General features: G+C 38.6%; 1 protein-coding gene across 1 annotated transcript in view; it reads right to left on the reverse strand.

The window, feature by feature from the left end:
* Gabrr3 (gamma-aminobutyric acid type A receptor subunit rho3) overlaps positions 1-7,146 on the reverse strand; it is a 57,467-nt gene extending 50,321 nt beyond the window's left edge. Inside the window, exon 1 of the mRNA XM_052159177.1 lies at positions 7,031-7,146. Within this exon, the coding sequence (XP_052015137.1) occupies positions 7,031-7,146 (116 nt within the window). The remainder of the gene's footprint in view (positions 1-7,030) is intronic.
* Positions 7,147-14,213: the final 7,067 nt, after the last annotated feature.

The following is a 14,213-nucleotide window of genomic DNA, read 5'->3' on the forward strand; positions in this document are numbered from 1 at the left end:
ATGTGAGTCTTGGGAACTGAACAAACTCCTCACCCTCACTGGTACCCACTGAACCATCTCACTGGCACCAGAGGTGTTTTCTTGACTCCAGAAAATGACTCTGACTTGGAGAACTTCAGATTCTGAAGCACCTGATGGAAGAGACATACTAGGGTTTGTGAGATGGTCCAGTGAGATCTCGCAATAGGGTTGTTTCTGGATGAACCCGCAGGGGTTTGGAGATATATTCTCTTTCTACTAATATGAATGGAAGATCTGTGAAAAGAAATCTCTTTTGAATAGAAGACAATAAATTTGAACTTAAACATGTTAAGCCATTATAGCCTATGAATAATTGAACTCACTGAACACTTCCTTACAAGGAGTTACAATAAACTAGGGAACATCTTCTAAGGAGCTAGGATTAACTATGTATTAGGGGGTTGGGGAGATATGTTGTCATAAAGTACATACTTCCTGAGCAAGCATGGGAAGCTAAATTCCCTATACCCTTTTCCCAAAGTGAATCACAGTGGAATCTGTGTTTGTAATACTAAAGACATAGACAGGAGGATTTCTGGAGATCGCTTGTCCTCTCATAGACTAATTGGTGAGCCCAGGTTTCCCTGCTTCAAGACACAAGGTGACAACTCCTGAGGAGCCACATCCGAGTTTGACCACTGGCTTCTACATATATGCATATATCTGTGCACCCACACAAATACCTCCTACCCAACCTGCTCACCCTACCCACAAACACATACATGTTTATATAAGAATATTTAACAATATAAGATATAACAAGAGGTAGCTTCCAAGTAGTGCCTACTGTGTTCAAGATATCAGCCCAGATGTTTGGTAAATGTGATGTCATTGGCATGTGTGCACATCTTCTAGTTTCCTGGGCCTCTGCCCAGAGTGTCTGCTGACTCAGTAGGCTTGGGGGTATAAAATTTTGTAACAGTTTTTCAGGATAATTTGTTTCTGTAGAAAACAGCAGTTGTTAGTACTAGCTAGCTGGCTACTTGTTTTCATAAAAAGGAGAGTAGGTGTAATGGGAAATTTACAAAAATGTCTCCTTTGTTAATAATATTTTTGAGACAACGAAGTGATATGCAACTAGAGAGTCTTTTCAGAAGCTTTCCCTGCAGGGGATGGAAACTTTTGAATGAAGAACCCCAAGAGTGCTGAGCACAGGCCTGCTGTGACAGGCTTGGCAGCCGTGGGGCACAGGCACCTCCTCTCTTCCGACCTGCAGTGAGTGGTCCATGGTTATCTCATCCTGATTCCATTTTATCTTAGCTACTTTGCAAAGAGAGGCTGGTGGTTGTACCCTCAAAACAAATTTTAGAAATCTATGTACTGTACTATACACATTTAAACAAATACTTAAAGGAACTGGAGAGATGGCTCAGAGGGTAGGAATGTTTACAACCATGCAAAGGATAGAACTTTGGTTTCCAGTCCCCATATTGGTGGCCTCAGAACCACCTGTAACTTAAGCTGCAAAGAACTGACATCTCTAGTTCCATAGGCAATTGCATTTACAAGCCTACCTCCACACAGTCACAGACACATAGACACAGATGCACACAGAGAGACACAGACGCATACACATTATTAAAACTTATAAAATAAATCCCTCAAACAAATATAAATAACCTCTATAATTCATCAGACATTTAAAAATATTTAGATATTGGTGATTCAGAATAACATTCTTCCTTTAAATGTATCACATGAACTTAAATACCTATTTTAAGTATTTAAAAATATGTGAGTAAATTCTCTAAAATATCAGAATATTAGTATTAATGATTATCTTAGAACTTGTATTTTCCTTACTTGCTTCATAGGGTTTTTGCCCATATACAAATATTTTTGGGAAGAAAATATGTATGTATATTAATATTAACTTTTAAATTTTATATTCCCATTACAAATAGAACAAAATAATTTATAAATGATTCCATTTGAGAATAAAATTTTAGTGAAGATGAAATTGGTAACTAAATGATGGTATATTTTAGGGGTTATGTTTTTCTCCAGTTATTTTATGTTTTAAGAAATGGAGCTGGGCAGTGGTGGTGCACGCCTTTAATTCTAGCACTCAAGAGGCAGAGGCAGGCAGGTCTCTGAGTTCAAGACCAGATTCACCTATAGAGTGAGATCTAGGATAGCCAGTGCTATACAGAGAAACCCTGTCTAAAAAACCAAAACCAAAACCAACCAACAAATCAACAAACAACAATAACAACAAAACACACAAAAGAGAAAAAGAAATGGAAAACTATGTTTTTTGTAATTCCTTTTTTTTTTTACTTTTTAAATGAAAATACCGAATTTTGTTCATTTATGCATAAGTACTTTGAATTTCAAGAAAAAAAATTGTATTGTTTGAAAAATCTTACTGAATCAATTATATTTCTTCTGACATATTTTAAAAGTTACATTGTGTGGCCAAATACCCAAAAATCATTTTTAGTGATTTATAGCCCAACAAAATAACCAGGGTCTTCCTTTGATTTTGTTGAAAGATGGTAGGAAGCAAGCCAGTGTGAAAGGATGCACTACTCGGAGTCTTTCACTGTCTCATCCTCGGTATTTGTAATGTCTCTTTGTACCCAGGAAGCTCTTGTGTGCCAGGAAAACACACAGCAAGATGGGGAGAGAGGGAGGTGCCTGCGTTTTGTCAAATAGAGGTGATGAAGGAGCTTGTGCTGATTTCAAGTCAATCTACTCTAATAAGGAAGTCATAAAAAATGGAATCCTGAAATTGTTTAGAGATTACAAATGACTACACATCCCTCGGATATGTTGTATGTACCCATAAAGATACATAAAGCCTCATGAATACAGGTATTTGCTTTGAAAACCTCTGACTTAGTATTTATATGTACTTATAATTATATGCAATTATATATTACTTATAATGCATGTGATAGTTATAGTGTATGAGACAATTCTATTTTCAAAAACTAAAACAAAACAAAAGAAAACAGCATTATCAAAGCTTCCCTGACCACCCTGGAACATGGTATGGGGCATAACCTGAACTCATGTTCCCAGGACACAGTCACTCATAGTTAGCTACAGGATAAACTGCCTCTCATTCTTTTTGAACAGTGGAAGTGAACAATGGAAACTCCCACATCCCACCCGTCTTCCAGAGCTACTCTAAAGGTCACCTGTGCTTGTCATTCTAGAAACATGTCTTCTTGTCAACGTGATTTCCGCTTAATATTCCTATTTAAATTCAAATAACATATTTTGGTTATATTCTGCTCTCTCCCCAAGTACTTTAAGACCTTCTCAGCCCCCTCTCCCAACTTCATGTTCTCTCAAAAACAAACAAAAAAGACAATCAACACAAAACAACCCCCTCCAAAACCCACTGCCCCCAAACCCGCAAACAACCAAACAATAACAGTAATAATGGCAGATAGTACCTGTCCCTTCCCCCTCCAGCACTGAGCTGGATTTTTCAGCCTCTTCTGCTCAGACTGTGATATTCCTGGCCTTTGTTCTTTAGAGAACAAATACAGCTGCTGGTCTCACCTGGAAGTCCTGGGCAGCCTCAGGGCAGCCTCACCTAGAAGCATTTGGATCTGCTAGACTTGAAGTGCTCTGATCTCAGCAGGCGACCTGCTAAATTCTCAGACCTCTCCTTGAAGTCTGGGGGTGGGGGGAGGTATTTCTTCCTAATCTATATATTGACTAATCTTTATTAAAGTTTGGGTCTTGATCAACACGCTGTTGACTTGACTCATTTCTCTTTTCGCCGTTTCTCCATCTATCCCTAAGTTTCTCTTCCAGGAACCAGCCCCCATTGACAACAGAATACAACAAGTACCCAAATACACATGGAGTTGATTCTGTGTTGGCCAGCTACTCCTGAGCATGAGGCCTTTGCTGGAGTGCAGTTGATATAACTAACCCGTGACACTCTACTGGAGAAAGTTACTTTTTGTCTTTCCCAGAAGATATCAATTTCCAATAACTTCTTCGTTGGGTTGGTGTTCACTTGTCCTTCTCTGTATTGGCACCGTCTAGCCTGAACTTGTTCAGGTCTTATGTGTGCTGTTATGGTCTCTGTGAGTTCCTATGCCCACCCGTCCCTCCTTCTAGGACTCTTCCACTACCTCTGGCTCTTAAATTGTTTTTCTGCCCTCTCTTCCTCATAAATTCCTGAGCTCTGAGGGAAGACTTTGATGAAGACATCCCATTTAGGACTGAGTGCCCCACAGTTTCTCCCTCTCTACACAGTGTTCAGTTGTGGGTCTCTGTGTTTATTACCATCTACTGGAAGAAACAACTTCTCTGGTGAGGGCTGAGTGACATCACTCAGGGTGACCACTGTCTTACTCAGTGAACTCACAAGCCCAGACTGCAATTCACAAGGTACAGCACATTGCATTGTTCTTTAATTTTTAAAAAAAAATGTAAAATCTATTTGCATAGATACAAATTCATGATACACTAAAGTAGCAGGAAAATCATTTGCCTCATTTTCAGTCACTAAGAAAATCTTCCTAACTGGGGATCCAGTGTTTATTTCTAGGCGCCTGATGCTAGAATGTTTGCTGTAGCACAAAAGCAGCAGCTATAAATTTTAATGAATCATCTTCTGGCTTGTGGCCTGGAGGGTTCTTCAGTTAGTTCACAGGGAACTAGAAAATAGACAGCAGCAACCCCAGGGTTACTGACCTACACAACCTTTTAATTTTCTCTTTTAAAAGGAAAGAAGAGGCATTTAACCTAAGGGAAAAGTTCCCTTCTTACAAGAAAGACTTTGTGTTCACTGTTGACTTTAAAAAGGAAAAAAAACATGTAATAAGTGGTCAGTATAGCTTTTAAAGTACCGCTGTTATTTACAACCCCATACATGAACATCTTGCACACTAACTACTTTTATCTTTTTTCTCCCCCCAACTGTTCTCTCCACAAAGTACAAACACATTTCTCTCTCCTTTGTTTTGTTTCGCAACCCACTGAGATTAAACAGGCTGTCTGTGACCACACGTTTGGAGCTATCTGTTAGCTGCTGAGAAAGAGGGGACTGAACTAAATCCAGTGATTCCTTCTTTCCTGGAATCTCTCGATGGCTAATGGTTCAGTTAGTGTCTAGTCACCCCCCTTTCTTCACTGATTGTCAATAGGGCTGATCTGTCAATAGAGCCTAGGTTAGGCTCTAATCACCCAGGGCAGGTAACTCCCTTCTATTGATACCAATGAATGATGATACTAGTTGTATGATCTTTTTTTTTTTTATTCTGTAGATACTGTGCCATGGATGTGGACTAGTAGGATGGAATAGCTCTTATTATCATTTATCTTTTCCTTCTCTAAGCATCTATGGAACAGCCAGCAAAATCTATTGCTTTAACTGGTAGATGATATTTAACATTTATTATAAAATAAACTACATTAATGTTAGAAGCAATTTGAAACAAACAAACAAGCAAACGAAACCCAAAAGTCACGTATAGTCTGGCATAATCTTATATTCACCAAACATTCCCATGCTTAATTTCTTTGGAGAGGAAAAGAGTTAAACTCAACAAGCTCTTGTTTCCTCTCAATTCTCTTGGCTAGGTTTCCAGTAGCAGGCATTCTTTCTTCCCTCCTGAATGAACCATTACCTCCCAGAGAGCTATCAGCTGGCACCACCATGTGAGTGACACTATACCTTTACCTGCACCTGCCGTGCAGGCCATTTTTGTCATGGTTCATAGGTAGAAAGATTGCAAGAGCTAAATACCAGGGAGTTCGCTGTGAAACAGTCTCTTCTAGAAATGGCTACATAGACAAGACTGGAACAATGGAAATATCTCAATGGATGTTCCAAAGTGAAAGGTGGAAGACCTCACGAAGTCCCACTCATTGACAAAGAACTGAAAGAGACTAATGTCTGCTGGGAGGAGAATTAGCCTCTCCCTGGGAGGAGTTTCTTTATTGGCTGTCCAATGCAGAGTGGTCAGCCTTGAAACCATATACACACAGACAACAGAAATGGACTCAACATGGTTGAATTTGTATATTTGTGCATACAATTACATGTATACATATGTGTACATGTGTGTGTTTGTGTAACAATAACACTGAAAGAAAAAGGGGTTATCAACCTAAGAGTATGTGGGGCATTGGAAGGGCTGGAGGGAAAAAGGGAAGGAGGAAAATGATGTAATTCTATTTCAATTACAATATATTTACAGAGCATAAAGCAGACCAAGAATCAGGTCTGTAGTCCCTGTCATCGTTAAACCTGAGTATTCTGAAAGTATTGGTTAAATGTTTGTGTTCTTTCTCCTGATCTAGTGGTGAGTGTTTCATGAATATTGGAGATTTTAAGGGCAATCTGTCAAACATCTGTTACTTCGCAGATGAGGTCTTTTGGGAAATCTTATAACAGAGGAAGGCATTTACAAGCTCATTCTTTGGGTAGAAGAGTGACTGATTTGTTCAATTTGAAAGGCTGGGCAACTTGGGGAATTCTCAGCAAAACCTATTTTAATGCATAACCTGCAAATATCCAGGCTTCTCATGTTATTGATGGGAAAATAACAATAATGATAAGGTAATCTTTGGAAAGCTGTTTAAATTTATGAGCACTTTTTCAACAGATAACAAATGGTCTTAATGCTTTCTTATACTATCTCTTCAATCTATTAAACCAAGCTTCACTCTACAAAATTGATATAAAAAGTTGTTTCTTAAACTAATTCAAAATTTAAAGAAATTGTAAACAAGAATCATTACTAAAAATAAGAACATTCCTCAATAGAGCAATATGCTCCCTGAAAGATATAACATTTAACTATATGCTCCCCAAATAAATAGAACTATATAAACAATGCTGGAAATGGAGAACTCCATACTTGCAGATGTTAAACAGAAATGATTTCTTCTGACAGGTCAGTGCTATTCCAGACACAGGTACTTTGACCAAGATGGGATTCCCTTAAAGAGATGTTTCTAGATTAGCAGATGGTCTGAGGCAGCTATTGAGAGAAACTGGGTAATCACTGCTGATTCTGTTTTTCTATCTTACCGGGTCTGTTTTGGTGAAGAGAGGCATTGCTGGTGGGGTTTCTTGATGGCAGAAGCATCCAGCATCAGTGTGATCCAGATGTAGGTGAAGGAGACCAACCAAACAGCCAGGACCATGTCTTCCAGGAGGAAGGAATGCAGGGAGATGCCACCAACACAGCTACTGAGGTTTCCTGACCATGTGTCTTTCAAAAAACAGATATCACATCACGAAAACGAACTAAGAAGAAACAAGCAGCCATTGCCCTCAGTGCTGCCTGCTGTTTCCATAGATTGAGCAGATTGGCATCACTCATGAGCTGTGTCTGTCTGCCTCATTGGCAATGTAAAGAAAATAAGGCAATGCCTTCCCTTTGCCCTCTTCCCAGGGATGGTTCTTGGTAGGATGCTTGATTCCCCACTCAATAAACTCTCAGCTGCTGCCCTCAGCAGACAAAGAAGCTAGGTTAGGCTCTAATCCTCTTAATCCAGCGCAATACAATTTGAATATATGCAATGACTCTGTAAAATAATATGCTTAATGAGAGAAAGATGATTAATTTAATCTTAATTACATGCTGCGAGACCTTTTTCCTTATCTCACAGCTTCCTTTAATCCAGAAAGGAATCATTTCCTCTCCTCAAACATACAGGCCTCCTTGCACAATAGAAAATCGTATTACTATATTTTTTTAAGTAAACAACTGCTTATGATGATGGTTTATTCATAATGAAAGTCATTCAATTTAAGGTTAAATATAGTAAGCAACCTCTAAATGAAATGTTACTTTACTGGATAATGCACAGAATATTAAGCTGCCAGTGTTAAATTAGGGCCATGCATGCTCCTAATGCACACGGCCTACATACAGACAGTAGAAATTCTGGCTGCTAATATTCCATGTATGTCTTAGTTAGGACTTCCATTACTGTGATAAAATGTTGTGGCCAAAAGCAATTTGGGGAGGAGAGGACTTACTTCATCTTATAACTCTCATTCTCTAGTCGATCATTAAGGACAGGAACTCAAGCAAGACCCTGGAGACAGAACTGGAGCAGAGATGATAGAAGAACACTTCCGGCTTGCTCCTCATGGCTTACTCAGTTTGGTTTCTTATCTACGCCAGCATCACTGGCCCAGGGTAACACCATTCACAATGGGCTAGGTTCTTTCTCATCAATCCATCATTAATCAAGAAAATGCCACAGAAGCTTGGCCACAGGCCAATCTTACAGAGGTATTTTCTTAACTGTGGTTCACTTCCCCCAGATGATCCCAGCTTATGTCAAGAAGGCAGACAACTAGGGTGTGTACAGCATGGATGTAAAATGTCACTGAATGGACATCCAGTGATGCTAACTTTCTTCCACTGAAGTATTAAAAGAAGAGTAGTATAGAGACAATTACAGTGTGAGAGGATCTACAGCTTGCTTTGGATAGACTCATGTTGGATTGATGTAATATCTTGTATATGTTGTTATTCACTTATCATATGAGTGCATTTAACTTAGATTGTGTATTCTTTTAGCCCATGTATTAAAGTTTCTTGTGTTTTCAGTATGCTGTTGCTGTTCCTCTTTCTCTTCCACTTCTCTTAATCACTCTCAATCTCTACATCTCTCCCTCCCCTGTGTTGTCTAAAAAACTAGAGAATGTGAGTAAGGATGAGAAGGAGTCAGTATTAAGTTCACAAATCTATCTGAAGCAGTTTGCAGGTGCGCTCACATTGCATTTGTTACTGTACTGTCCCTTCATTGTAAGGACAAATTGATGATAAGATCTCATCTGGGCTGCTGGAGAGCATTCTTGGCCACAGGGCTGCATACCCACGTGGCATGGGGAGATAGCTAGCCTCCCAGGACTGTGGACAAGCCTGAGAGTGCAGGTAACACACCTCCCTTGATGCTCAGAGGAACCCACCCACCCAAAGCACTTAGGCTGGAGCCTTCCTGTTTCTGTCTGCTGCTGGAGACCATCCAGCAAGACCAGCTAGCACCAGAGATAACCAGATTATGAAAGGCAAACATAAGAACATTAAGAATAGAAACAAAGGCAACATGGCATCATCTGAACCCAGTTCTCCCAGAACAGTAAGTCTGGATACCCCAACATACAGGAAAAGCAAGATTTGGATCTAAAATCACATCTCATGATGCTGATAGAGGACTTAAAGAAGAACATAAATAATTCACTTTAAAAAATACAGGAGAACATGAGTAAAGAGGTAGAAACCTTTAAGGAGGAAACACAAAAATCTCTTAAAGAATTACAGGAAAACACAAACAAACAAATGAAGGAATTGAACAAAACCACCCAGGATCTAAAAATGGAAGTAGAAACAATAAAGAAATCACAAAGGGAGAAAACTCTGGAGATAGAAAACCTAGGAAAGAAATCAGGATTCATCAACAACAGAATACAAAAGATAGAAGAGAGAATCTCAGGAGCAGAAGATACCATAGAAAACACTGACACACAACAGTCAAAGAAAATGCAAAACGCAAAAAGCTCCTAACTCAAAACATCCAGGAAATCCAGGATACAATGAGAAGACCAAAGGATTATAGGTATAGAAGAGAGTGAAGATTCCCAGCTCAAAGGGCCAGTAAATATCTTTAACAAAATTATAGAAAACTTGCCTAACCTAAAGAAGGAGATGCCCATGAACATACAAGAAGCCTACAGAACTCCAAATAGATTGGACCAGAAAAGAAATTCCTCCTGTCACATAATAATCAAAACGCCAAATGCACTAAACAAAGAAAGAATATTAAGAGAAGTAAGGGAAAAAGGCCAAGTAACATATAAAGGCAGATCTATCAGAATTACACCAGACTTCTCACCAGAGGCTATGAAAGCTAGAAGATCCTGGGCAGATATCATACTGACGCTAAGAGAACACAAATGCCAGCCAGACTACTATACAAAGCAAAACTCTCAATTTACCATAGATGGAGAAAGCTAGATAGTCCACGACAAAATCAAATTTACACAATATCTTTCCACAAATCCAGCCCTACAAAGTATAATAGATGGAAAATGCCAACACAAGGAGGGAAACAACACCCTAGAAAAAGAAAGAAAGTAATCTTCTTTCAACAAACCCCAAAGAAGATAACCACACAAACATAAAAATAACAGGAAGCAACAATCACTATTCCTTAATATTTCTTAATATCATTGTATTCAATTACACAATAAAAAGACATAGATTCACAGACTGGATACGTAAACAGGACCCAGCATTTTGCTATATTCAGGAAACACACCTCAGTGTCAAAGGCAAACAGTACCTCAGAGTTAAAGGCCTGGAAAACAATATTCCAAATAAATGGTTCCAGGAAACAAGCAGGAGTAGTCATACTAATATCGGATAAAATCTACTTTCAACCAAAAGTCATCAAAAAAGACATAGAAGAACACTTCATACTCATCAAAGGAAAAATCTACCAAGAAGAACTATCAATTCTGAACATTTTGAGGTCACAAAACAGACCTCAACAGATATAAGAAGGTTGAAATAATCCCATGCCTCCTATCAGATCACTACACATTAAGGCTGGTCTTTAATACCAACAAAAGCAACAGAAAGCCCACACACATGGAAGCTGAACCATGCTCTACTCAATGACTTGGTCAAAGAAGAAATAAAGAATGAAATCTGTAGCTGCCCGTGGCCACATGTGAACCGGATACCTGGAAGAGAATTCTGGGGATAAACGGGAAGGGGACGAAAGAGAATTGAGTCAATATGACAGTTGCCGATAGAGACTGACTTTACTATTATTTAGCCAAAATATATAGTCTTTAGAAAACAACCCTGCCCCCCACCCCCCCACCAAGGAGCAGGCCAAGAACTCCTTGGCTCCACTTCTCAGCGGGTCACCTGCTTCAAGTCTAGCTGGACTCTGCTGGTCTCCAGGTGAGACTGCCCTGAGGCAGCCTTGGTCGTCTAAGTGAAAGTGCAGTATTGTTCCCAAGGAACAAAGGCCGGAGATAACACCAGCGGAAAGGTTGGGGCTGCCAGCCAGATCAATGCTGTGGGGGAAGGGACAGAAATCAAAGACTTTTTAGAATTTAATGAAAATGAACACACAACATACCCAAAATTATGGGACATAATGAAAGCAGTGCTAAGAGGAAAACTCATAGCTCTGAGTGCCTCCAAAAAGAAACTGGAGAGAGCATACACTAGTAGCTTAACAGCATACCTGAAAGCTCTAGAATAAAAAGAAGCAAATACACTCAAGAGGAGTAGATGGTAGGAAATCATCAAACTGAGGGCTGAAATCAATCAAGTAGGAACAAAAAGAACTATACAAAGAATCAACAAAACCAGGAGCTGTGTTTTTGAGAAAATTAATAAAATAGATAAACCCTTAGCTAGGCTAATCAGAGGGCACAGAGACAGTATCCAAATTAACATAATCAGAAGTGAAAAGGGAGATATAACCATAGAAACTGAGGAAATTCAAAAAATCATCAAAAAATCATTCAAAAAATCCTATTACAAAAACCTATATTCAATACAACTGGGAAATCTGGATGAAATGGACAATTTTCTGGACAGATACCAAATACCAAAGTTAAATCAGGATCAGATAAACCATAACCTCTAAAGAAATAGAAGTGGTTATTGAAAGTCTCCCAACCAAAAAAAGCACAGGACCAGATTGTTTTAGTGCAGAATTCTATCAGACCTTCAAAGAAGGCTTAATACCAATACTCTCCAAACTATTCCACAAAATTGAAACAGACGGAACACTACCCAACTTGTTCTATGAAGCCACAATTATGCTGATTACAGAACCAAACAAAGATCCTTCAAAGAAAGAAAACTTCAGACCAATTTCCCTCATGAATATCAATGCAAAAATACTCACTATAATTCTAGCCAACGGAATCCAAGAACACATCAAAATGACCATTCACCATGTTCAAGTAGGCTTCATCCCAAGGGTGTTGGTATGGTTCAATATATGGAACCCATCAATGTAATCCACTATATAAACAAACTCAAAGGAAAGGTCATTTCATTAGATGCTGAAAAAGCATTTGACAAAATTCAGCATCCCTTCATGTTAAAAGTCTTGGAAAGATCAGGAATTCAAGGCCCATACCTAAATATAATAAAAGCAATACACAGAAAACCATCTTGAAGCAATCCCCACTAAAATCAGGGAGTAGACAAGGCTGCCCTCTCTTTCCATATCTATTCAATACAGTACTTGAATTAGTTAAACACTCAAGTCTTTGTGTTATTAAATATATGTCTTTATGCTAGCCACAGGCTACTTCTTTATTCAGTATTGGACAGAGACCAGCACAGACTGTGTTTTTAATTGCCCAAGAGAGGTAGACCTTAAGGCCTTATTGCTAAAGACAGCACACATTTTAATTAGAGAACACAGATAAATTATTCTCGAACTGCCAGGGAAAATCCCTTAGTGCTGGCTAGTTTTCTTCATACGCAAAGGTGCTATGAAGAATTCTTGAGGAGAAAGAAATTATTTTATCTTGCTGGGGACCATTTAAACTATAACAACATCCTTGTAGGTGAAATCTGACCACAGTAGCAATAGTGGCATATCTGTAAAAGGGTAACCAACTGCTTTCCTACCTGTTTTTAGGCCTACTCCATAAAGGGAATTATATCTGGTATTTAAAATCTGAGAAGAAAATATGACTGGGGAGGTCATAAGCCCTCTAGGAGAACCTACTAATGATTGTTTTGCTAAACAGACATGGTGTCAAACAGCTAGGAAAACTGCCCTTTTTATATCCGTACCTCTCAGCCTCAGTCAGAAAAGCTTCCGTTTTCATTGGTGAACAGTTGATACAGAGACATCTAACTAGTCAATGCTCTGAACACGTGACTTAATTTCTCAGCCTTAAATGAAATATCTAAAGCATCCCTCCTAGGCTCGGGGAGCACTGCAGAAAGAGGTTGGGGAGCACTGCAGAAAGAGGAGTCAAAGATTGGAAAAGTCAAAGGATGGAAGGAGTGATGCTGTCTTGTAGAAATGGCAAAGCTCCTACATACATGAATACACAGTAATAATGGCAACCCACACAAATCCTACATGGTATGGATCCTCACAAAATTCCATCATGACTGGAGGAATAGACCATGTGACCTCATTGTCAGAGGCACTACAGACATTTAAATGTTGCAGAGGGAAATATAGTCATATCCTCCAGAAGTGTAGTCACTCATGAATTGTTCTTGTTTAAATGACCTCTGCTATAACCTCATATAGGTAATCCTAATTCAGTGGAATACCCTATAACTTACAGAAAAGGCACAAAGTAGTGTCAGCTTGGGAAGAGGAGGGTATTTGATGAGAAACAGAGAGTAATAAGAGAGGAGAATGAGATCATTTATAACAAAGAACATTATATCTGAAATGTGTGGAATCATAAAAAAATTTAGAAGACAAAATAAATGCTAATGTAACTTTTAAAGTGGAGCCATCATGATCATTTGGAGAGGCAGAGTATGAACCTGCTCAACAGTCATGGATTTCTCATATAGGTAAAAAAATAAAGAAAATAATTGAAATACAAAATGAAAAGTATCATGAAATCCAGCTTTATCATTCTTGGGCATATACCAGATTCTCTGATGCAGATACCTAAACACCCATGGCCAGTGCTGCTCTGTACACAATAGCTAGAAAATAAAATCAATCAAAATAGTCAGAAAATTATGGAGGGTATATATAATCCATTTCAGTTCAAGTGAGTGGTAAACAAAAGGGATTGTGGAAATTCCAGAAAAGGGATTAAACTAAAAATTTTAAACAAGTGATTGAACTCAGGTATATAGACAGGTATGGGTTTTTTTTTTTCATTTTTTTTCCTTTTTCTTTTTTTTCTTTTTTCAGACAGGTGTGTTACACCTCCTTGATGATCATAGTTTTATATCTTTTTGTTTGTGTGATTAAACTTGAGAGAGTATCCTTATAGGCCAGAAAGTAAGAACATTGGGATTTGGGGATGTGGGTGAAGTCTAATTAGGGACAGTAGACACAGTATATGAAAATAGGAGGTAACAGGAGTGAGGTGATACAATTTGATGAGGAAGTGGAGATATGCGAAGGTTCTGAGAGGGCAAAGCAAAACTATAGATGCTTGAAACAGCTGTATAAAAGAACGAGGTAATAAGAGAGTATCCAGAGGAAAAAGAAATGAGGATAAGAGG

The sequence above is a fragment of the Apodemus sylvaticus genome, chromosome 15 (genome assembly GCF_947179515.1).
Source record: "Apodemus sylvaticus chromosome 15, mApoSyl1.1, whole genome shotgun sequence".
In the NCBI taxonomy this organism is placed as follows: Eukaryota; Metazoa; Chordata; class Mammalia; order Rodentia; family Muridae; genus Apodemus; species Apodemus sylvaticus.